This window comes from Ostrinia furnacalis, unplaced genomic scaffold (genome assembly GCF_004193835.3).
Source record: "Ostrinia furnacalis isolate ACB-3 unplaced genomic scaffold, ASM419383v2 OfSCF7367, whole genome shotgun sequence".
In the NCBI taxonomy this organism is placed as follows: Eukaryota; Metazoa; Arthropoda; class Insecta; order Lepidoptera; family Crambidae; genus Ostrinia; species Ostrinia furnacalis.
The window spans coordinates 518327-544465 of record NW_021137606.1 but is presented as its reverse complement, the minus strand read 5'-3'; the positions used below and the strand labels follow the sequence as shown (position 1 = coordinate 544465).

The 26139-nt window shown below is 39.9% G+C and overlaps 1 protein-coding gene across 50 annotated transcripts in view; it reads left to right on the top strand.

Annotated features, from left to right (window-relative positions):
- Positions 1 to 26139, top strand: part of Dscam1 (Down syndrome cell adhesion molecule 1) — a 59615-nt gene that overhangs the window by 12852 nt on the left and 20624 nt on the right. For 6 of the 50 annotated variants that reach the window (XM_028320246.1, XM_028320264.1, XM_028320251.1 and 3 more), the window contains exons 3-13: positions 1809 to 1993; positions 2911 to 3049; positions 7640 to 7822; positions 9680 to 9829; positions 15393 to 15525; positions 16953 to 17101; positions 17361 to 17544; positions 17921 to 18024; positions 18386 to 18642; positions 18931 to 19088; positions 19624 to 19778. In XM_028320246.1, coding sequence (XP_028176047.1) covers positions 1809 to 1993; positions 2911 to 3049; positions 7640 to 7822; positions 9680 to 9829; positions 15393 to 15525; positions 16953 to 17101; positions 17361 to 17544; positions 17921 to 18024; positions 18386 to 18642; positions 18931 to 19088; positions 19624 to 19778 — 1797 coding nt within the window. Of the gene's footprint in view, positions 1 to 1808; positions 1994 to 2910; positions 3050 to 5216; positions 5379 to 5478; positions 5650 to 5746; positions 5909 to 6006; positions 6169 to 6300; positions 6472 to 6577; positions 6740 to 7365; positions 7528 to 7639; positions 7823 to 8179; positions 8360 to 9679; positions 9830 to 11195; positions 11320 to 11402; positions 11527 to 11877; positions 12002 to 12387; positions 12512 to 12854; positions 12979 to 13021; positions 13149 to 13347; positions 13472 to 13631; positions 13756 to 13960; positions 14085 to 14674; positions 14799 to 15392; positions 15526 to 16554; positions 16676 to 16952; positions 17102 to 17360; positions 17545 to 17920; positions 18025 to 18385; positions 18643 to 18930; positions 19089 to 19623; positions 19779 to 21862; positions 22157 to 22215; positions 22510 to 22596; positions 22885 to 23083; positions 23372 to 23627; positions 23916 to 24012; positions 24301 to 24886; positions 25172 to 25244; positions 25530 to 25614; positions 25903 to 26139 lie in introns of all 50 variants that reach the window. The other 44 variants (XM_028320254.1, XM_028320277.1, XM_028320247.1 and 41 more) reach the window with 40 other exon arrangements.

The following is a 26139-nucleotide window of genomic DNA, read 5'->3' as shown; positions in this document are numbered from 1 at the left end:
GCTTTAGCTCCTCCTCAACAGATTTTATGCTCAAAGCTACATGGATGTCTGAAGGTAGAGTTAAAATGTTTTTCTTGTGCCGCGGTTTCAAGACAACATAAAATTGATTTTTGATTTGATTTCCTGATTGGTACGCTTTTTCTTTCGTGACTTTATCGTATGATAAGAAAATTTGAACAAAAATTGCATTAGGTGCCAAAGAAAGTCAAAAAGGTTGAAATAATTTTGTATACAAAGAAATCAGAAAGGATCCTCGCTCACACCTGACGAGCTGCACTGGAAATCGTTGCAAGTCCGTGATCAATCGTTTACAGTCTACCGCGAACATCTGTCCCGCGCGGCCAATCACGCGCGCCGGCGCACATCTGTCGTCCGCACCACGCACGCCGCCCGCACTTTTTGTTCCTTTGTTGTTATTTTTTTCTGTCTCCTACTTTGAATTGGAATAGAAGAGGGATTATTATTAGCATTCAAGTGAGCTTTTCGAGCTTACCTGAAGTGCTTTCTTAATTTAATATGAATTTATCGCTTTTGTTTTGTGCAATTTCTTTGTTCCATCTTAGACTGCATCTTAATTAATATCAGGTGATTGCTCTACCAACTTCGGTGTCAAATACCTGCCTTGTTCTGCATAAAAAAAAATGTTACCATCCGTTGTGACTAGGCATTTTAATAGTAATTAATTAGTGAGGTATTTCAATAAATAAATGTAAACAGTACAAATACTGAAAATAGAGTTTACATTATATTCTCCTTTCCAATCAGTAATTTCAAAGATAAGCATCTACTTGCAGTTTACGTGGATAACAAACCGGAAATGAAATATAAGATAATTTTTGAAACCCATTAACAGTATTCTTTTTAATGAGACCATTAATTAAGAGTTAACTAGTGGCGTACTCTTCCATTCGTACATCTGTACAGGGCTACAGGGTTGTATGTAGCATGTAAATATGGTACTACCTACAGCTAATGCGTCAAACGCTTTTATTTTCAGTAGAAAACAAAGTCATTTATAGCGTACAAATCGTCATTGACATTATTCAGATATATTTTTCCGAGAAATTAGTAGGAGGAAAACTCTACTAACTGCGGTGTCGGTAGTAGTAAAACTAGCTTGTTAGTGAACGGTTTAATTTAAGACAAAACCGTAGAAGTTCCTCCAATTGTTTATTTTGTCTGCACGATTAACTTCTGATCCCAATTGCCGAAGCACTTGTAATCGTACATCTGGCAACCCTATCAATGTGTGACGGTCGTTAGCCGAGGTCGCGGCTTCCACTCGCCGTGTATTATTTTTCCAGGCTTCATTACAAACTGGGTCGAGTCCCGGCCCGCAAAGGGCGAGCACTTGCTTATGTATGCTCGACTCGTGCTAGACTGCACAAAGCTAGATTTAGGCCTCCATTTTACGAGAGTACAGCATAATCGGCTAAATGAAAATTCGTACAGCCATAACTGCATAAAAATGCGGGCTTTAAGCTATAATAAAACCGCAATATAATTGTTTTCGTATTATAGTATCGGTTGAAATGAAACAATCTGCACGTGACTTGATGAAACCAGCTTCACATGATCAAACTTGAGGGCCTTGAGGCCTTTAGCAAACAATATATAAATATCTGAGAGACTTAAACATTTAAGAACGAACAAAACTACTTTATATTAATACACCTATCGACATCGACAGTAGTACGGTATAATACTACAACTTAAAGGCACGGCGTCAATATTATACGAGTCCACCAATAGAATAGAAACCAAGTTGTATCCAGATCAAGGTCTTAATTGCACCATTTTGTTCGCAGGATCAGTGTCATGCGAGGACGAGACCATAGGCCCGATATTCATGAAGGAACCCCCGAACCGAGTGGACTTCAGCAACACGACCGGAGCTGTGGTGGAGTGCGCAGCGAGAGGATCCCCCGTGCCCGATGTGATCTGGGTGCGATCCGATGGTACTGCGGTTGGCGACGTTCCTGGATTGCGACAGGTCAGTAGAGTTACAAATTTTTCCTCAAATTACCTCCTGAAAATTAGCTATTATTTACATAGTGGTTAACCTGAGTTTCGATCTGGCAAGAATAGTGGGAAGCACTTTGATGCGGACAACATAGGAACGGTTGTTGTGGAAATCTATAGGGAAGACTTTTTTTCCAGCAGTGGACGATATTAGTTTAAAACGAATCAGGTGTCTCGATGTAGAGTCGTTCTTCAGGTGACAATATCTAAGCAAATTAATTAATTATGTCCTGCTTTGGAGGGGGTTTATTAATTGGATAATTTAATAATTATAATTAAAGCATATAGCGGCTGTTTTGTCTGAATAGGCTAATATAGACCACACGATAGCAGAAGGTCCAATAAATAATCAAAGCTACACTTGCACAGTGTTAGCATAAATGATTGTAACTTATCTTTACTAAATTGTTAATATGTTGAAGTAAAGACATATTATGTACTTATTAGTGTTTTAATTTACAAAGTATTAAACACAGACATAGGTTTAATCGCAGACTCTTGCAGACTTTGAACTAATTGGAATTGTCAACACTAGTAATCAGTGTGCGCACCGATAAATTCGTGGATACCTACTAAATTCTGTTTATTCTAGCAAAATAATTAGAATAATAACTTATTAATATTTTAATTAAAAGATTCGAGTTGGTTCTGTGTTTGCTTATTAGGTCACTAATCCCCTCATTAGCTATTACCTTTTTGTCTGTGAATTTTTATGTTAATATACTGGTAACTTTTGTAATTACGCCAATTTGCCTAACAGCAAATTATTATACGATATTTTCATTTAATTAGACTAATTGCATCAGATCCTAGCACGCAAATCGTGAGAAATCCAATATCTTTTTGAGGTATTGTTCATGTTGATGACATAATAATATGGTTTTGCAGGTCTTGCCCAATGGAAACTTGGTATTCCCTCCGTTCCGTGCTGAGGACTACCGGCAAGAGGTCCATGCCCAGGTGTACGCTTGTCTGGCCCGCAACCCCGTTGGTACTATCCATTCGCGAGACGTTAACGTGCGAGCTGGTAAGTCTGACTACCTTTACGAATTATAAATGTACAAGCGTTAAGGTTCAAGTTAGAAGCAGCCAGAGACGCGTCGCTGCGACAGACTCTTTTCTATGTATTTCTATGATATAATTAATATACCTTCAGGCAGAGCAGATACCGTATCGCTAGCAATAGAAGCTATTTCATAGAAATACATGGAAGCCTTCCCAACCCGTATGGCCAACGTGGGAAGGAAGGGAAGTGTACGCCAAATTCTCTATTTACCTCTGGTACACTAGAGGTTCGTGCTCTGGTACAGTACAGTATTGTGGTGGTGGCACGTCGCCTGCGTGTAGTCCGCTTCGAACTTGTACCTTTATAGTAATAACGAGCGTGCGTATGAATTCAATCCAAAGCAACTAGCCCACGTGTATACGCGGGGGCGATAAGCAGCGCAGGCGCAAGTTGAATTACGCAATTTCGTTCTATTATCCCACGTTCANGAGTTTCATGACCCTCGCTGATGATGTATCAGCAGCATTGAGGCAGGTATTCAACTAAATTGAGACCATGAGCTCACTTTTGACTGCCAACAATGTTGAAAACCGTTTGCGTGAAAACAATTTAATTAGTAAACAATTTGGTTCTAGTCCTATCTTTACTTTTATATTACACGCACGCTCGTTATTTTGATAAAATGTGACTTTAAACTAACTTTCCTAATGGAACTATTATCGTAATTAAAAAGAAATGTTCAATATACGAGTAATATGTAGTTACTTGCATATTAAAACTCCGATCTTAATTTTTGTTTTTTAAAGAAGTCATTGTTTTAGATCTCTATATTAGTCCTATAGGAGAAGTTAAAATAATAAGACTAAGTAACCACACACTAACTTGATTAGTTATTACTAATTTTAAGATCACCTAACTAAGGCTGAGTTGCACCAGCTAACTTTGACCGGAACTAAACGATAACTGGCGTTTTTTGTATGAAGTTTGATAGATTTTTGACGTTTGTCAAAGTTAAAGTAAGATGGTGCAACCCAGGCTTAGTATCGTTGACACAATATTTTTCAACCAAATTCGTAAATCACTTAAATCGTCAAGAAAACGTTTTTGAACTTCTAAACAAAGTGAACATAAGTGATACATGGCCCCGTAATTTAATATATTTGAAAGTTCCACTGTAGTAGACCTTCTCAGTCCGTGATATACTCATTACTTACATCTCTTGACTTGTGACCTGCTGTCGTTTGTAACTTGATATCTCACTGTCATGTCGGGATAAGAATTACTTATAGCCTTTCTCATTTATGTACCTCGTGTTACGATGTACCTATGTCTGGTTATTGTTATGCACTGATAGATAACCACAAACCACAATTCACTTGCATGTAGTCACAAGTAAACACAATCTTTGTTAACTCTACAATGTATTTAAAATAACTTTTTTACGGATGCACACCTATTCAACGATTATTAATACTTGATGAAGATGAATCATGGTTAGTTCACGTAACCAAATGAGTCAAGGATACCTAATACTACACCATACTAACAGAATACTTTACACACTGTGTGACCTAGTGTTTTCAAATAATACTGAATGTACATTTCACCGATTTAGCTACGTACGAGTATAGAGATAGTCCACTAAACTCGCATGAATGGCACATTATGATGTTACGGCTCTCGTGAACCTTTGGGCTCGTTTGAACGGTTGATTGCCCATAATAGGGCGCTGCCCTTTACAGCCTTGGGTCAAATAAGGGCAATTAGATAATCAACCAACACTTCTTCACTCAATCGATTCATTCAACAAACTGTAACAAGCGGCGGTCTTTCTTTACAATCATTTTACGATGTGCCTACAACACATTATGAGAATCACTTATTGAATAACGAATTTGGTTGAAAATTAGTTTTTGTGATAATTAAGAACATCAATGTAAAATGTAAGTATAATGTAGAGTCAGATTTCATACTAACGCAGTAGTATTATCAAGTCTGATTCTACATTGACCTGTTGATTGTATGATTTTATACTCGTTATTAATTAATTCTACCTATATTTACGATTAAGTAATACCTTACAGACAAACATGTACCAGACACTATTTTAAAATGTTTCTTTATTATTCTGTAAAGACTGCAGAAAATTTATGGTATATCGTTAATAAACTGTTCATTAATCTATCAGTGGTCGCTCAGCATTACGACACAGATGTCAACAAGGAGTACGTAATAATGGGGAACAGCATCTTGTTGAAATGTCAGGTCCCGTCGTTCGTCGCTGACTTTATCGAAGTGCTCTCTTGGCATACTGATGACAAAGAAGATTTCTTCCCTGGCGACAACTACGGTTAATCCTTTAGGAATTTCAGAAATCTCCATTTCTCCTTCATAAATATGTCCTTTCCCAATGGCTCTACATTCTGTTCAGATCATTTTAACATTCACAGTGGTTCAACAACAGTACGAATCTGAAGTAAACAACGAATACGTAATTCGCGGTAACTCCGCTATCCTCAAATGCTCTATCCCCTCTTTTGTCGCGGATTTTGTTACTGTGGTCTCCTGGCATGATGAAGAAGGCAATTCCTTTGCTCTTGATGGATCCAAAGCAGGAGACGGTATTTACATACGTGCTTCATTTAGAATATTCCCTAAACAATTCCCGACCTAAATTACATTCCTATAAAACTGAAAGCCTTTTCGTCCACATTACAGTTGTTACCCAGTACTATGAAGCAGAAGTTGTATCTGAGTATGTCATTCGCGGGAATACTGCTGTGCTCAAATGTAACATTCCATCGTTTGTCGCCGATTTCGTCAAAGTGGAGGCCTGGGTTGATTCCGATGGAGGGCAATACTTACTCACTGACGACATTGGTATTGATGTAACCAATTTCTTTGAACTCTCCCTCCTGTATTTCCCGTCTTTATCCTTTCATAAAGTATTCATTATCTCATAACATATTATCTTACAGTGGTAAATCAGTTCTATGAAGCCGAAATTCTGAACGAGTATGTAATTAGGGGAAATGCTGCAGTCCTTAAGTGTTCCATTCCTTCATTCGTATCCGACTTTGTAAAAGTAGAAGAATGGATTGATGAAGAAGGCACAGTGATTGGTCAATCCAATAACCTCGGTAACAATGGCTTCGCTAAACAATATGTTTGCCTATGTCCACTTCCCGTATCTAGTCACACTTCATATCCTTACACCTCGAAGTGTCGCCACATCGTTGTCCCTAGCTAAGTACCTATTTATTATTCCTCAGTCGTATCACAGTATTACGTGACCGAAGCCGAAAACGAGTATGTTATTAGAGGGAATGCTGCTATTGTTCGGTGCAAGATTCCATCTTTTGTTAGTGACTTCGTGTACGTAGAAACCTGGATTATGGATGATGGACAAATTCTTACAATTAACAACACACAAATTGCACAGGGTATCTACACTTAAGAATAACTTTCTATAATTTATCATTTCCCTAAATCCCGTTATCCTTTAAACTAACAAGTACCAGCTATTACAATCAACTTTTTTACACCCAGTTGTAGCACAATCTTATGAAGCTGAGGCTGATAACGAGTATGTCATTAGAGGAAATGCAGCAATTATGAAATGTGAAGTGCCCAGTTTCGTATCCGACTTTGTGTTTGTTGAGATGTGGACGGACAGCGATGGCGGCACATACTATCCGGGAAATAACGAGGGTACCCCATTCTAACTAAAATAGTCCTCAATCCTGATATTCCTTACTTTTATTTTATCCAGCGGTACTGCAGGCTTACGAAGCTAGAGTGAATGATGAATTCGTCTTAAGAGGCAACACGGCTATTCTTAAATGTATTGTACCTTCCTTCGTTGCGGACTTCGTCCATGTTGTGGCTTGGATAATGGATAATGAAACTGTTACTGCTCAGGAAAATTCAAATATCGAAGCGGGTATACCTTTAATGTTGTTACATTATGTTATGTTACTAGATACACCCCTTTCCCGTGTCCCCAAATTATTTATTACTTATTATTGTAATAATTTTGCATTAACAGTTGTCCATCAAACTTATGAACCGCGTGTAACCGATGAAGATGTTCTGCGTGGAAATTCGGCTATAGTTAAATGTCTCATCCCATCGTTTGTTGCCGATTACGTGCATGTTGTGGAATGGGTGACGGAGGAAAAGTCCCTGTCTGCGTTTTCGTTGAACCGCTCCGAGGGCAATTACGGTAATCGAGAGCGCCCGCGCGACCTCAATTGTTCCTATCCGCTCTCATCCAAATTCCCAAGTCTGCTTCTAAATCAGTAGTACTAGCTTCAATGTCACATGAAATATTTCAGCGGTCAACCAATTCTACGAGTCGCAGGTTTACGATATATACGTCATCAGAGGAAATGCTGCTGTATTCAAGTGCCATATTCCCTCGTTTGTGTCTGATCATGTTCAAGTTGTCTCTTGGCACGACACCGAAGGCGGAGAGTATTTGATGACCGATAATAATGGTATAAATCGGGTATCGATATGAATCATTGTCCTATCTTTCCTATCCCGTTGTATCTCATGAATATCATAAGATCTTTTTATAGATTAGATGTTTGTATGCTTAAATTTCAGTTGTCTCTCAGGCATACACAGTCAATTTAGTGGAAGAAAATGTATTACGAGGCAATGCTGCTATCCTAAAATGTCTTATTCCAAGTTTTGTCACTGAATATGTCTCGGTTGCTTCATGGATAATTTCCGAAGGAGATGAGGATGGGGAGGAAATTAAATTAGAAAATAGTGTTGATGCAATGGGTAAAATGTAATGTGCTTATGGTCCAATCCTATCCATATTATTTTCCTTGCAAACCTTTTGCAGTTGTCACGCAGGCTTATACGGTCAATCTTATGGAAGAGAGTGTGCTTCGAGGTAATGCTGCCATCCTCAAATGTCATATTTCAACTTTCGTCACGGAATACGTGAGCGTATCGTCTTGGATTGTGTCAGAGGGAGACACTGACGAGTTAGAAATTAAAGCTGAATCAAACAATTTGGGTACCTTTGTGTTCTTAACATTAGTAACGTATGCATAGTCCTTTGCCCTATCCTGTCCTGTCCTTTTTACTCGCTGATAAGGAGTCTTTAGCTCAATTAAATTCTTTATATTTCAGTTGTCTCTCAAGCTTATACAGTTAACTTAATGGAAGAGAATGTTCTTCGTGGCAACTCAGCGATCGTTAAGTGTCATATTCCTAGTTTTGTAACTGAATATGTAACCGTCTCATCCTGGATAATATCTGAAGGGGATGTTGATGAGTTGGAAATAAAATCAGACGAAGCTTTTAATTTGGGTATTCATTTACATATGATTTACTTCCCGAAAAATCCTATCCTCCGAAAAAAATACATTTAGGACAAACAGTTTGATACGAATGGGTTTCAAGTAGATAACTAGTTAGGTATGTGAAAGTGTTATGAAAGTATTCAAGGCATAGTTAAATATTTGTTTCAGTTGTCTCCCAGGCGTACACAGTAAACCTATGGGAAGAAAACGTTTTGCGTGGGAATGCCGCTATCCTGAAATGTCATATTCCAAGTTTCGCTTCTGAGTTTGTCATGGTCACCTCATGGATAATATCCGAGGGAGACGATGATGAAATGGAAATAAATTTAGATTCTAAATTCAATTTAGGTAACGCTCGAACATACCGCCTCGTCTATCCTTCCTGCATTTCCGCCTCATCCCAAAATAAATCAAAGTCCGACGGCATTATTCTTGTTAGACTGCTGGTTTACCGACACATAGTTTCACTAGTTTAAATATTTGTGCTCTTTCATAAACACAGATACTAAGTAATTTTAATTTTGCTTTCAGTCGTATCACAAGCTTACGATGTCAAATTTTGGGAAGAATATGTTTTGCGCGGTAACGCGGCCATTCTTAAATGCCAAATCCCAAGTTTCGTTTCTGAATACGTGTCTGTAAACTCCTGGATAATTTCTGAAGATGAGAATGAACAGGAGATCAAAATAGATGAATCTGTTAACTTAGGTATTTTGTTAAAATTTCACTTCTTCTAACATTTCCTTTCCTGTCCATGTATTCCTTCTTTTTCCAATGTCTGCTAATTCAGAGGTGGCCAGAGATGTATTTGATAGGGACTTCAGGAAAATAACGAGAAACTTTATGTCCTGTTCATTGAGGTCGTCTTGTTTCAGTGGTTTCTCAAGCTTACGCTGTGAATCTAATGGAAGAATACGTTTTGAGAGGCAATGCAGCTATTTTGAAATGTCATATTCCAAGTTTTGTATCCGAATATGTTACGGTCATCTCTTGGATCATCAGCGAAGACAGTGAAGAAGTTGAGATTAAGCTCGATTCCGCAAGTAATGTGGACGGTAGGATCGCATTTCTTTTACCGCGCTTTACCGATATTGGTACAATTCCTTATGTCTAAATTTTAGCATAGGGCGGCAGTATTCTGTTTGGGTTCCCTCCGCTCCATGGGCCTCACGGCCTACCTTATCCTCTATTCCTCCTTCCTTGCATGATTAATTTTATAAGTAACTGGCAACCCTACGTTGTCTTGCAAATGCTTTTGAATAACATTGCTTTTGATTTATTGTAATGAACAACACGTATCTATGTATAACTTATGGTTAATTTTCAGACGGAAAATACTTGGTTTTACCCTCTGGAGAGTTGCATATTAGAGATGTCGGACCCGAGGATGGTTACAAATCGTATCAATGCCGAACCAAGCATAGACTTACTGGCGAAACTCGATTATCCGCTACTAAAGGACGTCTCGTCATCACCGGTAAGTCGATTAGCTTTAGTTACGCGCTACAGCAAAGCAAAAATTCGTCCGCACCTTTTCAATTTGTGATGTTATCTGAAAAATAAACAAAAAAATAGACAACCTATTATTTTAGCTTTGGTATACTAAAAAAATGTTAAGATAAAATAAATAGCATTTTCCACACGGACGAATTTCTACTGCTGTTACAATTTGCCTTTAATCAAAATTATATTTGAAAAAATAAATTAATAGTTTTTTTACATTCATTTTAATACAGCATAGTTTCTTGTCATTTAATACATATTTTTTATGGTCTCATAAATTTGATTATAGGCTTTTTTAAATATTTGCATTTTTATTGATGCAGAAATTATTTGAATAGATTATTAATCTATGTTATAATTTTATACTGGATCAAATCGATCATACATATCTATTAGTCACATAATAATATTAAAATCTTATTGAAATAATTCTGCAAATTATTAAATTAAACTATGCAACTTTTATAATCTCCACAAATAAAAGTTAATTCCTCGTAATATTTGCTTTCTTTTAAGATTTTACTTGTTCGCTTACCTACTGTAGAATTTTATTTTACGTGGAAGATTATAACTGTTGTTGTATTGTCTTTGTGATTATAATTTTCATAACAATTTAAAGTTTATAGATACAACATTATATCTTGTATCTGTAATCTAAATGAGTAACAATACGACTTGCCTGAATGTTGGGATAGGGTACCCTGCAGAGCCTTGACTCGCGTTATGTTACGTACGATTAATGCCCAAGTAGAACACAGAGTAAAGTAGGGGTGTATCTTGCCTTGTCTGCTGCGGAATCCATCCTCGTGATCCCGCCTTCTCCCAACATGCGTAGAGCCAGTGGGCCGGGTGCCTCCCAAGTTTCCTAGTGCGCAGACGACCAGCGGGTTCCAGTTCACGGTGAATACCAGTCTCGCAGTACTATGCTCTGCTCAGGCTTACCCTGCACCCACGCACCGGTAAGGCGACTTTCAATTAACCAATTTTACATAATTCCTTAGAGCCCATAGGGCGCGTACCACCTAAGCTATCGACCTCCCAAGTGGGCATGATGTTTGTAACCACGTTGGATGCCTCTTTCGCGTTGCAATGCCCTGCACGCACAGGCATTCCCCGTCCCCGTATTCAGGTAATTTTGATGTTGTTTATGTAACGATCGAACGCTCATTTTTAGAACCCGTTGGCCGCGTACCTCCCAAATTCGCCACAGTATTAGCTGGTATACAATATGAAGTTATGAAAAACGATTCCCACGCATTGCAGTGCCCTGCCCAAGCATATCCCACTCCAATGTACAGGTAATTAAGAGTATTTTAACATACTCATTATTGCCTTTGTAGAACCAGTAGGAAGAGTGCCACCAAAATTCGCATCTGTTGTCATGGGAACGATGATTGGTGTCAAGAAAAATGATTCGTTTGCTTTGCAATGCCCTGCGCAAGCGTTCCCAGTCCCAGCTTTCAGGTATTCTTCCTAGATTATTAACGAACTTATAATCCTAAGTTACCGTTAGGTTCCGGGCTAAACTGCAGTTTGTTTTTCTGCAGAACCTATGGGGAAAGTATCTCCGAAATTTCCAAGCTTAGAAAAAAGTCGATTGTTTAATTTTGATGCCAATCAAACTATCTCAGTATTGTGCCCCGCCCAAGCTTATCCCGCCCCAATGTTTAGGTAAGATAGTATTAGATTTTTTAGTAAATTTAAGTTCTCATCCTCTAGAACCAATGGGAAGAGTATCGCCAAAGTTCCCTACTGGGGACATCAGTAGGACATTCATTGCTAACTGGGGCGAAGGTGTCCCCTTACTTTGTCCTGCACAAGGGTTCCCTGCTCCAGCATTTAGGTAAATGTCTTTTTTCATAACAGAACCGATGGGCAAAGTATCTCCGAAATTCCCTTCGATGGAGACGGGACGCAGCTTTACTTTCTCATCAAATTCTTGCGTGACAGTACTATGTCCAGCCCAAGCATATCCAACTCCATCGTACAGGTATTTTCACTCACATTATGTTGTATCTTTAGAACCAGTGGGTCGAGTTTCACCAAAATTCCCTTCGATGGATAGTTCAAGAAGTTTCAGCGCTAGTCTGAACACCAGTCTGCCTATATTGTGCCCAGCGCAGGCCTACCCCGTCCCAAAGTTCAGGTAAATAATTCGAAAGGTTGACTTTACTTACATAAAATCTCTTCATAGAACCTGTTGGCCGCGTAGCACCAAAATTTATCACTGGTGATAAAAGTCGCGCGTTTGATGCTAACGGCCGTGACAGTATCACGCTGCTATGCCCCGCGCAAGGTTACCCTGCCCCGTCATTCAGGTATTGTCCTGTCACTAATTTTACTAAGAAATTTATTTTTTTCATAGAGCCCATGGGTAGCGCTGCTCCAAAAGTAGCAACAAAAATGATTGACATAACAGAAGTATCACACAAAATACAGTAACGATACTATGTCCGGCACAAGCTTACCCTGTTCCAAAATTCAGGTAACTTCTTTGAAGTAAAAAATAGAAAACACTCTGTTTATCTTCAGAGCCCATAGGTCGAGTCCCACCGAAGTTTCCCACATTGGATAGCGTCAGAGGGTTCAGTGCGCATGTTAACGCTAGCGTAACGCTGTTGTGTCCCGCTCAAGCCTTCCCTATTCCTCTATCCAGGTAATAAATAAAATTTTTCGTTTTTAGAACCAATTAATAGCGCACCGCCTAAAGTCCCAACAAAGACAATAGAATTTGTGGAATTCGCAATGAACTCCAGCGTTACTCTACTCTGTCTGGCACAGGCGTTCCCAGTCCCAGCATTTAGGTGAGTCGAGCATCATCTTTATTGAGAATAATTTGTTATAGAACCTATTGGTCTAAAGGCCCCTACATTCTCTACGGATTTTAAAATGGCTTGGTACGTGAAGGACGTTTCACAAGGCTTTGCTCTACTTTGTCCAGCGCAGGGATTCCCAGCTCCAATATTCAGGTATTAATATAAGACTTTTTTCTATTTTAGAACCCATTGGGTCCAAAAGTCCCTCATTCTCGACGGGCTCGAAATTGGCTTGGTTTGAAATAAAGACTGATCAGTCCTTCGCGTTAACATGTCCAGCTCAAGGGTATCCTGTTCCTGCATTTAGGTGAGGATCCTTAACATATGATTATTTTTTCTGGATTTTACAGAGCCCATCGGTTCCAAACCGCCTTCATTGCCTACTGATGATAAATTAGCTTGGTTCATTTTGAGGCCTGTAGGACACAGTTTATCTTTGCTTTGCCGGGCACAGGGATACCCCGTTCCATCTTACAGGTACTTTGACAAATATAAATATTTCTTTTATGTTCTATATTTTAGAACCAATCGGAACGAAGTCACCAACGTTCTCTACTGACAATAGATTTTCTTGGTATGTGAGGAAAATTGGACAGAATATAAATATCTTGTGTCCTGCCCAGGGCTTTCCTGTGCCAGTGTTCAGGTGATTAAAATCGCTTATTTTAACTTGTAGAACCTGTTGGCTCAAAATCACCCACATTCTCAAACGACGTTCAATTCTCGGGGATAACACGTAAAACCGGTCAAGATTTTGCACTTTTATGTCAAGCGCAAGCTTTTCCTGTCCCAATTTTCAGGTAAGATTATGATATAAAATTAGACGCACTTCACAATAGTATAATAAAGTTAGTAAAAAAATTTAGACATACAAAATGTCTTCATGTCCTGTATTCCCTTTTGGTTCATGATATTACGATTAGCCTACCATGCCAATACAAGTGTGTATTGTTGTCACAGAACCAATTGGATCAAAGGCGCCGACATTTTCTTTGGAATTTAAAAGCACGACCCTCACTAAAACGGCTGGTCAAGGAATAGTTCTTTTATGTCAGGCTCAAGCATTTCCCGTTCCAAGCTTCAAGTGAGTTCCGTATTCATAACCTAATTGTTTTTCAATTTAGAGCCCGTAACTGCGAAGGCACCCGCCTTTCCCACTACTGCATCCTCGTACAATTATGACATAGAAGCAAATTTGGGCGGTTCATTGCTTTGCCAGGCACAAGGGTATCCCCAACCATCATTCAGGTGGGTTCTATACTCAATCGCATTTATAATTTAAATTTTAGAACCAGTCGGGGCAAAGGCACCTTCATTTTCTTCTGATTCTAAAGGCAGTATATTCGATAGAGAAACTGGGCAAGGTTTTGCATTACTCTGTCAGGCTCAGGCGTTCCCTACTCCAAATTTCCGGTAAGTAGAATATAAAATAAGTAAATTTTCCTCTGTACAGAGCCTGTGGGTTCCAAGCCACCGACATTCTCAACCGATTTTACTTTGTCGGCTGTAACAAGACACGCGGGTCAGAGTTTTGCAATGATGTGTCAAGCTCAAGCATTTCCTGTTCCAATTTTCAGGCAAGTTTAGTGCTTTATTCAGACTGTGGTTCGTACCTCGTTGGTCAAATTATGATGATTTTGTACAGAGCCCGTTGGATCCAAAGCTCCATCTTTCTCCACCGAATCAGCAATCTCATCTTTGAAACGGCATGAAGGTCAAGGCTTTGCTATGCTCTGTCAAGCTCAAGCCTTTCCTGTACCCAAATTCAGGCAAGTCTTGAACATCTTATGCTTTGCCTATATGTCAAATCCGACGAAATATTTTAGAACCTGTTGGAGCTAAATCGCCTACGTTTTCATCTGAATCCATGACAAGTAGGTTCAGGAAACGCATTGGACAAGGTTTCGCACTTCTATGTCAGGCGCAAAGCTACCCTGCTCCAAACTTCAGGCAAGTTGAATATTCACACAACTTAACACTGTAAATGGCTTTTCAAATCACAGAACCAGTCGGCTCCAAAGCTCCAACTTTTTCAAACGATGCTCGTAGTTCAACTTTTGTGAGAAATATTGGCCAAAGCTTTGGATTATTATGTCAAGCGCAAGCCTTCCCAGTCCCAATGTTCAGGCAAGTGTACTTTTTTCTTCATATCTAATTTTCCAATAAGACACAGTTCAGTCTATAAATCACACTACCCTCAACATATTTTAGAACCTGTTGGAGCTAAATCACCAACGTTTTCATCTGAATCTATGGGTAGTATATTCAGAAAACGCATTGGACAAGGTTTCGCTCTACTTTGTCAGGCGCAAAGCTTCCCCGCTCCAACTTTCAGGCAAGTGAATTTATCTAATTAAAATTAGCACTATGAATGGGTTTTTTCAATCGCAGAACCGGTCGGCTCCAAAGCGCCTACTTTTTCATCCGACGCTAATAGTATAAGTTTTACGCGGACTATTGGCCAGAGTTTTGGGTTGCTATGTCAAGCTCAGGCCTTTCCAACTCCAATTTTCAGGCAAGTTTTTGATCAAATTGGCTATTATTATAACTATAAATTAATTTGATAGAACCGATCGCAACTGCGACGCCGAGTATCACTGCCACACCAAAAGCTGCTGTGATGTTTCCCATAAAGTCGGCATTAGCTCTTTTGTGTCCGGTGCAAGGATTTCCAGTGCCGATGTCAAGGTGCGTTGAATTTATGCTTTTCCCGTATTACAGAACCAACGAATAAAATCGCCCCCCGTAGTGACAAAAGCAGGAAGTTCGAAGGCGGTGAAATATTTTTAGTTTCTGCAAGTGAATCTGTCTATTTGACCTGCGAGGTAGCTGGCTACCCTGCTCCGACATTTAGGTGAGTGGATTAAAAATATTATCCAGAAATAGTGTCGAGCGTAAATTTTTTGTAAGTACAAATATTATTTATTTCGTCTCGTCAACAAACAGTAGCAGTCAAGAGTAGCAGTGATCAAGACAGACGACAAGATGATAAGTATTTGTAGGATAGCTTTAAGCAACGTCCTCCCAAATCCTCTCCCAAACACATTATTGTATAATTAAAAGCTTTAAAAGCTACATTCATAATTGCAGAGCCAACCAATAAGATTCCACCTAGAAAAGATTCCACTAAACATTTCGAAGGCTGGGAAGTCTTCTACGTGCCACAGTCTGAGATAGCATATTTAACTTGTCAAGTTTCCGCATACCCGGTGCCCATGTTTAGGTGAGTGTACGAGTACGTTAGGAGTATGAGATAGTGATAGTCGGTTTCCATTCCAGAGCCGACTGGTAGGACTGGCCCAAAAATGACTGGTGATGGGCTCAATCGGCAGATAGGTCGAAGTAACGAGAGTCTCGCGTTACTCTGCGACGTCCAAGCCTACCCTGCTCCTTCCATGAGGTATGGCCTTACGAACGGTCGGCCGCTGGCATCTCACGCATTCATTTATCACGTAGTGTGTTTCATATCATCCCAATGTACTGATGTGCGTTGTTATTGCAGTATGTTGCGGCGGCCGCTCCGCCACACGTGACATGAAGGCGTGACGAACCGCGGCCGGCCGCGCCCCCTAGTACGGTTCCCAGCCAAAGTAACGATTGAGCAACATAAACACCTCCTGGTAAGTGTCAGGGTGTTCTTGCTTTCATTCAGAGGCTTTTAATCTTTACTTTGTGCTTTCGTGAGTTAAGGCTAATCCTGTGCATATTTCATTCAACAATGGGATTCACGCGGAACCGTGTTAGCTTCTGTTTTATTAATTTTAACGCTAGTGTTACACATTAATTTGTGCACATTCTACTTTGGGCACTCGGGCTACTTCATGGTGATGTCGTCTTATCATTTCGATAAATCTAACATGGTTGTTATAAAATTTTGTTTAAGAACCCACAAACAGTCTCCCTCCCAAGCTTTCATCTGCTCGTTTACAAGAGGCTGAGGTGTCTCTAGGAGCAACAGGAACTATACTTTGCTTAAGTCAGGGTTTCCCGGTTCCTGGTTTCAGGTGGGTGCCTCTGATAAAGATGATTTCCATCTGATAAATAACTATTTCTGTGATGTGATATTATCTGAAGGTGTTTAAGACATACATGCTTCTATTGGATTTCCTGATAATAGCTAACTTTACAATCAAATACAGAAAATCATATCCCCAGCATTACTAAACCTAAAAGAGCGTTACCCTAGCGGAGACGTCTTCATCTTTATGGGCAGTCTAAAGACCAACCAAGTAGGTAAGTTGCATATTTCACAAAGTCTAAACTGATTCTCCATTGTTTCAGATGGTACAAGTTTATCGATGGCACACCCAGAAAACAACCAGTTACGCTCAATGATAGAGTAAAGCAAGTGTCTGGAACTTTGATCATTAAAGAGGCTAAAGTTGAGGACTCTGGAAAATACCTGTGCGTTGTGAACAATTCCGTTGGTGGTGAGTTATAGAAACATAAGTTACAAACATAAATATGAATTTTCAATTGTGTCATTGTAGTCCTGCAAATGATTTCTACGAATATTAAGAAAATATTCTTACAAAATGAAAGGCTTCCAGAAAAAAATATATTTGCGATTTCCAAATGAGCTAAATAAAGCATAATATCAAGTTTATCAAAATTTTCTGGTTCTATAAACCCATTCTAACTTTCAACAATACCCTAACATACGTTGCTATGTCCCCTTCACCACACTAGGCGAGTCTGTGGAAACGGTGCTCACCGTGACGGCCCCACTGAAAGCGACTGTAGAGCCGGCCACGCAGACCGTAGACTTCGGAAGACCAGCCGTGTTCACCTGCCGCTATGAGGGCAACCCGGTCAAGACCATCACGTGGCTGAAGGATGGCAAGGACATGAAGCACCATGACCCTGTTCTGAGGTAAATGCCTTCGAGTTGTTGAACTCAATGATCATGTATGTTTATTTAACTCTCAGAAAATGGAAATATTACCACAATGCCTTTTGGTATAAGATAACATTTTGAACTTGCATACTCCATTAAGGAGTAATAAGCTAAAGCCATAGCTAATATAGGTATGTACTCATTTTGGCCATCAAAACTCGTTATTTGGAATTTCCGAAATGCCAAAGGATTGCTACATCGACCATTTTATTTTTCCTGTAGCAAAGTCGTAAGTCACTCAATCTACCTTCTGATAAGATGATAAATACCTTATTTATGAGTTGTGAATGTAGTTTAGGAATCTTACGCTTGTATGCAAACATCACTAACACAATTGTATTGTTAATTCAAGGATCGAGTCTGTCAAGAAGGAAGATAAGGGAATGTACCAATGCTTCATCCGCAACGACCAAGAGAGCGCCGGCGCCAGTGCTGAACTTAAACTCGGAGGACGATGTAAGTTTCTTTATTTAATGTTTAACCTCAAGTAACTTGTCAAAGTACAGTTAGATAAAATATGCAAAAAGCCGTCCCACTGCAGAGCACATTAGGTCTCACCCCAACTGCGAAGTGGCTCGGTCATACTTTACTACGCGTGCTCAGTGCGGGTTGGTTATTGTCAGATGTTATCAAATCGACCTAAGTTTCTAACTAGTCTTAACTATAGCCAAGTGATGGAAAACACGTTTAACGTGCTTTCCGAAGCATGGGAAACTTTCGTTAAATGTGATCACCGATCCATTACCGACTGTGTTAACTTTGATCATCGCTACTAAAGCGCTGTTGCTAATGACGCTGCCGCTGTTTAAAATTCCAGTCGAACCACCCCAAATCCGCCACAGCTTCGGCGAGCAGACCCTTCGCTCCGGACCCTCCCTTCGTCTCAAGTGCGTCGCATCTGGCAACCCCACGCCCGACATCGCTTGGTTACTGGACGGTGAAAAGCTGAGCAGCGGCGAGCGACTTCAGATCGGGCAGTTCGTGACGGCTGATGGCAACGTGGAATCACACCTGAACATTTCTTCTGTGCACACCAACGACGGCGGCTTGTACTCCTGCATCGCTTCTAGCAAGGTGCGTGTTATGGAACTACTGAATCCTTCACAGCTTTTGCTCTAGTTCATCACGCCGTCTTATTTGAGAACCTGTGCGGCGATGAGCGCCTTCATTATCCGCCCACTACACTGGTGTCAGAATGTCGCCCCAGCTGGACCATTTTGACATACCCCTAGCTCTAACGAACAATTTGGTATGCAATTTGAATTATGGTGGTTCAAAAAAAAGGCTCTAGAGCCACAATGGTACATCGGAACATTATCTTTAATAGACATAAAGTTTATAATTCAATTTCTTTCTCCTCAGGTCGGCAGCGCCTCCCACTCGGCCCGCGTGAATGTATACGGTCTGCCCTACATCCGGCCCATGAAGAAACGCCCCGTAGTCGCTGGAGATACGCTCATCGCTCACTGCCCCGTTGCTGGATACCCCATCGACTCTATTGTTTGGGAGAGAGACGGACGGTAAGTTCGTTATATCTCTTGTTTCTCTTGCTGCTAAGAGCCTATGGTTTATAAGAAACTCCACGTAGTCACTGGAGACACTCTCATTGCTCACTGCCCCGTTGCTGGATACCCCATCGACTCTATTGTTTGGGAGCGAGACGGACACGGTAAGTTCGTATATTTCTTCTTTTTCCTCTTGCTGCTAAGTAACATTTCTTAGTCGCTAGAGTTTGGGAAAGAAACGGACAGTAAGTTGTTGGCTAAATCTGTTTTTGCTCTATGGCATTGGCAGCCTATGGTTTTTTAATCCTCAAGCAGAGACAAAGCACGTTACACGTTACTTTGAACTTTATTTCCTTGTGTTAAGGTCTAAAAATGGTAGCCGGCTACCGCTACTTGTCACCTTTAGGTTACTAAACCGACACATAAATGGACGTGAAAATGAAAATAGACGTAACGTTTACGTGATTTTAAACGAATGGGATCCCGCGCCCTTCTCGTATTGAATACATACATTGACTTTTGTAATTCATATTGCCTCGTTATTTTTCAGAGTACTGCCAATCAACCGCAAACAGAAGGTGTTCCCTAATGGTACTCTGGTGATCGAAAACGTTGAGCGCATGAGCGACCAGGCCACCTACACTTGCGTCGCCAAGAACTCCCAGAGCTACACTGTTAAAGGAAATCTCGAGTTGCAGGTCATGGGTAAGTTCGACCATTTTTATATCCTAGATAAAACCTTCCTACATACTGATATACTGTCAGGAAAACAAGTGACTTTAAAAAGGTCCCTGGTAAAAAAAATATTTGGTCCGTTTGTTATAGGCACAGAATCGGGTGCAGGACTTTTCTTATACCGAACGCTGAAAAATAATAATAATCAAATATCAGAATGATGGAAGGTTTAATTATTAAAATTTAAAAAATGCTAACATTGAACATTTCGATTGAAACATTTATTAATGATGTTTTTTTCCTTGAGAGGCATTTATGGCTAAAATTTTCGTAATTTAAAATTAAAACACAATTAAAATGTTTTTGTTGACTATTCAAAGTTGGCTCATCAGAGGTAAATTAATTTGGGAGTCAATAAAATTACAATATTTTTCATAGAGTCCATGTACCATCGGCAACAGTGTTAACTATCCATTGTCTGTCATGTCGTCTCGTTCTATCGCAAAGAATCACCATTTGATGAGAGCGAGAGCAAAAACGGAAATGGATGGTTAAGCGTGGTCGTGTGTACATACTTACTTATTTTACTCAAAAATAATCTTTTTCCATGCATTTTTTTCAGAATAATTAATACACCTCTGATCATATTATAATGTTACGAGTATATGCAGATGATTGCAACACAATATTTATAACTAAATTTTAGTACAGAAGTTAACAGTTAAGTGAAGTTTACAAGATAAGAAGTACAAAAATATTAATGTGTTGGAATCAGACGTTTAAACGAATTTGAAAACTTTTTTATAGAGCAGACCGGTATCCTTCCGTTTGGCCAAATTACTTTTCGCCAAATTTCACTTCGCAAACAACTTATCGCCAAAGTTTCATTTCCCAAATGAACTTTTAGCAACTGTACTTTTCGCAACTAATTCATTTGGTCAAATTATCATTTGGCAAAATTTTACTTGGCAAATGTTTATATAGCAAATGTTTTATTTTGCCAAATATTATATCCCAAATAATTTGTTTTGTCAAATTGACACTTCACATACTTACCCACCGTTACCCACAAATCAAAGCATAAGGCAGATGATCATGGTTTTCGNGAAACGTTGTTTGCGATGTGAGAACTTGGGAAACGTTTTTTGGCCAAACATTAGTAATCCGAGCAGACCATTTACTTACACATACAAGACCCTACTTACTAAATTAATATTAAATGGAATACACAATATTTAAATTGAGTTTATTTATTATAAAAGAAGNACGGTAAATAAAACTTTGAAAACAGTAAAGTAAGTAAATGGTTTAAGTCTGAGATTTCATATTGTTATTAAACTCTAAATTAAAAGAAAAGAAAAGAAAATTCACTCAGAGAAACTCAGTGGCTCATCAGAAAAATAACGTTGTCATTCAAGTACATATTACTTCTCAATGTGGGAAACCTATACAAACAATTATTTAACATGCCCAAAGAACTGAAGTTATGCAACGTTATTTTTAATTAATATAATGTGTACTAATGTGATTTATTTTACAGAAGGAAACTATAAACTATTGTGTAACTAATAATCTTAAATTATAGGCATAAAAAGTTCGCGTCAAAAATAATAGGATATTAAACTGTTTATGCCCGCCAAAGCTACATCGTTTGCCACACGCGCCCCTCACGTCACTAGTTAGCTTACGACTTGTTGTCACGCAGTGCCCCCACAGATATTACCGTTTGAGTTCGGCGAAGAGCCGGCGAACGCTGGCGACATGGCGTCCATTACCTGTGCCGTCAACAAAGGCGACCAACCGCTTAACATCACCTGGATCCACGATGGACAGATACTCCACAGAAACAACGATATGGGAATCGTTATAACAAGCATCAACAAAAAAACCTTCCATACTGAATATTGACTCGGTCAACGGAATACACAGGGGCACCTACTACTGTGTGGCGACGAATCCGGCCGGCTCCTCCAACCATAGCGCTATACTAAAAGTCAACGGTATTCAATCACAAAATTATCAGCTCGTGGGCTTATTTTTCTTTTTACGTATTTACGTAACCCGAACCCCTTAGACATCCCAAGTTTTAAAACAACCCCTTAATTTTCTAATAGTCCCACCGCAAATCACACCATTCGAATTCGGCGAGGAAATCTTAAACGAAGGAGAAACAGCATCGGTGTCTTGTGTCATGAGCAAGGGCGACCTGCCCGTCACGTTTAAATGGCGTTTCAACGGAGAAGAGATTAAGCCGCGAAATAATCTTGGGATCGTTTTAACGACTATTAGCAAGAAAACATCCATCTTGAACATCGAAGCCGTGACCTCTGTTCATCGTGGTTCATACACATGTGAAATTAAGAATGAGGCTGGAGAAACCAATCACACCACACTCCTTAGTGTTAACGGTTCGCTTCTCTCCTTATTCCTTTCTTTTATTTTAGTAATGCTTTTTATGTCAATACAGTTCCTCCCCAAATCTCACCCTTTGAGTTCGGCGATGAACCGGCCAATGCCGGCGATACCGCTTCAGTCCAGTGCGTCATGAATAAGGGTGATCTGCCGGCTAACTTTTCGTGGAGTTTGAATGGAAGGAGAATTTCACAAGTCAACTCCTTGGGCATTGCGATTGGCAGCATGAGTCGGAAAATGTCCATCTTGAACATTGACTCCGTAAACGGCACCCATCGTGGTGTCTACGCGTGTCATGTTGAGAACCTGGCTGGTCAAGTAAATCACAGCGCAACGTTGGAAGTTAACGGTTCAGATTTTATAAAATTCTAATAACATTTTCCTGTGATAGACCTTAGTTTACGTATGTATTTGATATAGTAGTGTCCTCTCGCAGTTTTACCTCAAATCCATCCTTTCACCTTCGGGGAGGAGCCAGCCAATGCAGGAGACACTGTTGGCGTGCAGTGCATGGTAACGAAGGGCAATACCCCAGTGAACATCACGTGGTTTTTAAACGGGAAACCCATTCAAGATGTCCGCGGGATCACAGTCACTAAGATCGGGCACAAGTCCAGCAGTCTATCGATAGATTCCGTAGCTTCCACACACACAGGAGTGTACACTTGTTTTGCATCCAACCAAGCCGGTCATGCTAACTACTCAACTGAGTTAGCAGTCAACGGTAATTTACAGCAGAGAATAATAATCGTGCTTCCTTTTTTCAATACGCATATTCTTTTCTTTCCCATTCCTTTCTCTTTATTCGTTTTGTAAATGACTAACGCGAGGTTAAGCCTTACGTTAGTTTCTTCAATGTCCTATTGTTCGTGAAAATGACATTATTATACACTATTAATACATCTTTCTTATTCCTGTCATAGTTGCACCGCAGGTCACTCCCTTCGATTTCGGTGAAGATATCCTTAACGCAGGCGATACGGTTTCCTTAACATGCACCGTTGGGAAAGGGGACTTGCCCATAAAAATCCATTGGCAACTCAATAACCAGATTCTGAACTCCGGCAACGGTGTCTTTATTAATAGAAATGGAAAGCGAATATCGGTTTTAAGCATAGAAAATGTACAACACGAACACATTGGCAATTACACTTGCATAGCCGAAAATGACGCCGGCCGCAGTAGCCATACCGCCGTCCTCAACGTGAATGGTACCAAATAACATGCAGCATTAATCAACACATTATTTTGATCGCACGATTTTCCATAATAATATTTTATGTATGTCTTAGTAGTATACTTTTGATATGTATATTTGTAGTTGTATATGTCCCTTTCATCTCAAATACCCATGAGGGTTTCCGTCGTGTGTGGCAATTTCGTGACTAACCACCCAATGTTTTGGCGACCTCAGTTGGTTTTTATTTGTTGCAAAAACTCATGGAAGTTTTATAAAATTTTCTTTAGTTGCACCGCAAATTATGCCCTTTGATTTCGGCACGGAGCCAGTGAATGACCAAGAAATGGTTGTCGCAATGTGTACGGTCAGTAAGGGTGATATGCCGCTCAACATCCAATGGTACTTCAACGGGAAAGCTATTCATTCTGGAGCTGATGGGGTAGTGCTCACGAACACTAAGCGGACCAGTCAGCTAACGATAGAGTCGGTCACTCATCATAATCAAGGAAACTATTCTTGCGTCGTTAAAAACCAAGCGGGCACAACAAATCATACCGCCGAACTCTATGTCAACGGTACAATTAACGATGATGGTTGAATTACTAGCTCGTTATTTATTTAGAAGTTATCCTAATTTAATTTGCTTTCTGCTTATACCAATCTCCTCCACAGTCCCTCCACAGATCATGCCGTTTGAATTCGGCGAGGAGCCAGTTAATGCCCAAGAAATGGTTTTGGTCACCTGTACGGTCAGTAAGGGAGATCTTCCATTGAAAATAGAGTGGTACTTTAATGGAAATATTGTGAAATCTGGTAACAATGGAGTAAATCTAATGAATACCAAGCGCACAAGCCAACTTAGCATAGAATCAGTTACTCATCAAAACCAAGGAAACTATACTTGTGTAGTTAAAAATGAAGCAGGACTTATGAACCACACAGCAGAACTGTTCGTTAACGGTATAAATATGAAACCATTGAAAATCTCCTAGTTTTATATTAGTGCATGTCTAAAATGAATGCTTACCAAACCTGCTCCTGTCCTGTGTTGTAACTTTGGCGGGTCATAATGTCAGGTAGTAATAATATAATCACTAAAACATAAATAAAAACCTACCATATTAAAATAATTTACCTACATCAAAAGACATACATTCCAGTGGCCCCAATTATCACTCCTTTTGAATTCGACGAATCTGTATTTTATGGAGAAGGGGTTCAAGTGATGTGCCATGTTCCTAAGGGGGACAAACCTTTGGATTTCCAATGGAGTTTTAGTGGAGGAGATGTGAGTTCATTAGCTGGGGTGAACATCATGCGGGTCGGGGATAGGGGATCAGCCCTCATAATACCCACGGTGACTGCTAAACATTCGGGCAATTTCACATGCACAGCCTCCAATGTTGTCGCCAATGCTAAACATCACGCCACGCTCAATGTGAAGGGTGAATAAACAAAGCTTACTCGTCTTCCTGTACTCTCCTGCACACACTATTATTTTGCAATTTATTATACGTGTAATCAAGTACAATTGCATATATTTCAGTGTCACCAATTATATCCCCTTTCGAATTTGACGAAGCTGTTTTCTTTGGAGAAAGTATTCAAGTCATGTGCCATATCCCCAAAGGCGACATGCCATTGAATATTACATGGTCATTCCGCAATAAGCCTTTGAGGAAAAATGACGCAGTCAAAATAACAAAACTAGGCGACCGAAGTTCCGTTTTGGCTATCCCATCCGCAACAGAAAAACATTCCGGAAATTACACCTGCACAGCTTCTAACATAGTAGCCAGCACCAACCACACAGCCATATTGAACGTCCAGGGTACACTTAATTGTTTATTTGCGTTGCGTCTTCATTATTTTTGTTTCTTATTTTGGTTATTTCCTTTTGCCAGTTCCCCCGCACATAGTTCCGTTCGAGGCTGAAGAGCCTGTTTTTGCCGGAGAGTCTGTTCAATTAACCTGTCACGTGTCTAAGGGCGATGCTCCACTGACTATAACTTGGAGTTTTCACGGGGAAGAATCATCTTCTCATCAAGGAATTACAACAACGAAGATCGGCGACCGTACATCGTTGCTGACTATACCTAATTCTATGGCTAGCCACAGCGGCGAATACTCGTGCCACGCCGCCAATCACGCCGGCACAGTTGTTCACACAACAACGCTTAACGTTCACGGTATTCCCATACTCGTTAGCTACCCTTTGCCTCTACTGCACGTTGCACGCTTGCCTCGGCAATAATCGGCCTTCTGGATTAACAGTAACGCCACACATCGTACCATTCGAAGCGGACGAGTCGGTGTTTGCTGGCGAGACGGTTCAACTCAACTGTCATGTGTCAAAGGGTGACTTACCTCTTGATATTAAGTGGCAGTACCCCGGATTTGATAATCGTTCTTCGCATCATGGCGTCATGACAACTAAAATGACTTCGCGCACATCCTTCTTGTCGATCGCCGCGGCCACTGCTGATCACAGTGGCAACTACACCTGCATTGCCACCAATAGTGCAGGCTCCGCTAATCATTCCACTGTCCTTAATGTTCATGGTCAGTTTTATTTATTAACCATCATCATTATTGTTATGTTTCCAACACCAGCGATTCGATGCACGTAGATGTGTAAATAGAATCAGCATGAATTCTATATTCACATCTTTGAGCAGCGTACGCTTCTTCATTTTTAAGTTTCATCATATTTTTATTTGTCTTCTGATTATTTTTAATTTATGTCACAGTTACGCCAAACATTTTACCATTCGACGTTGATCAAGCATTATTTTCTGG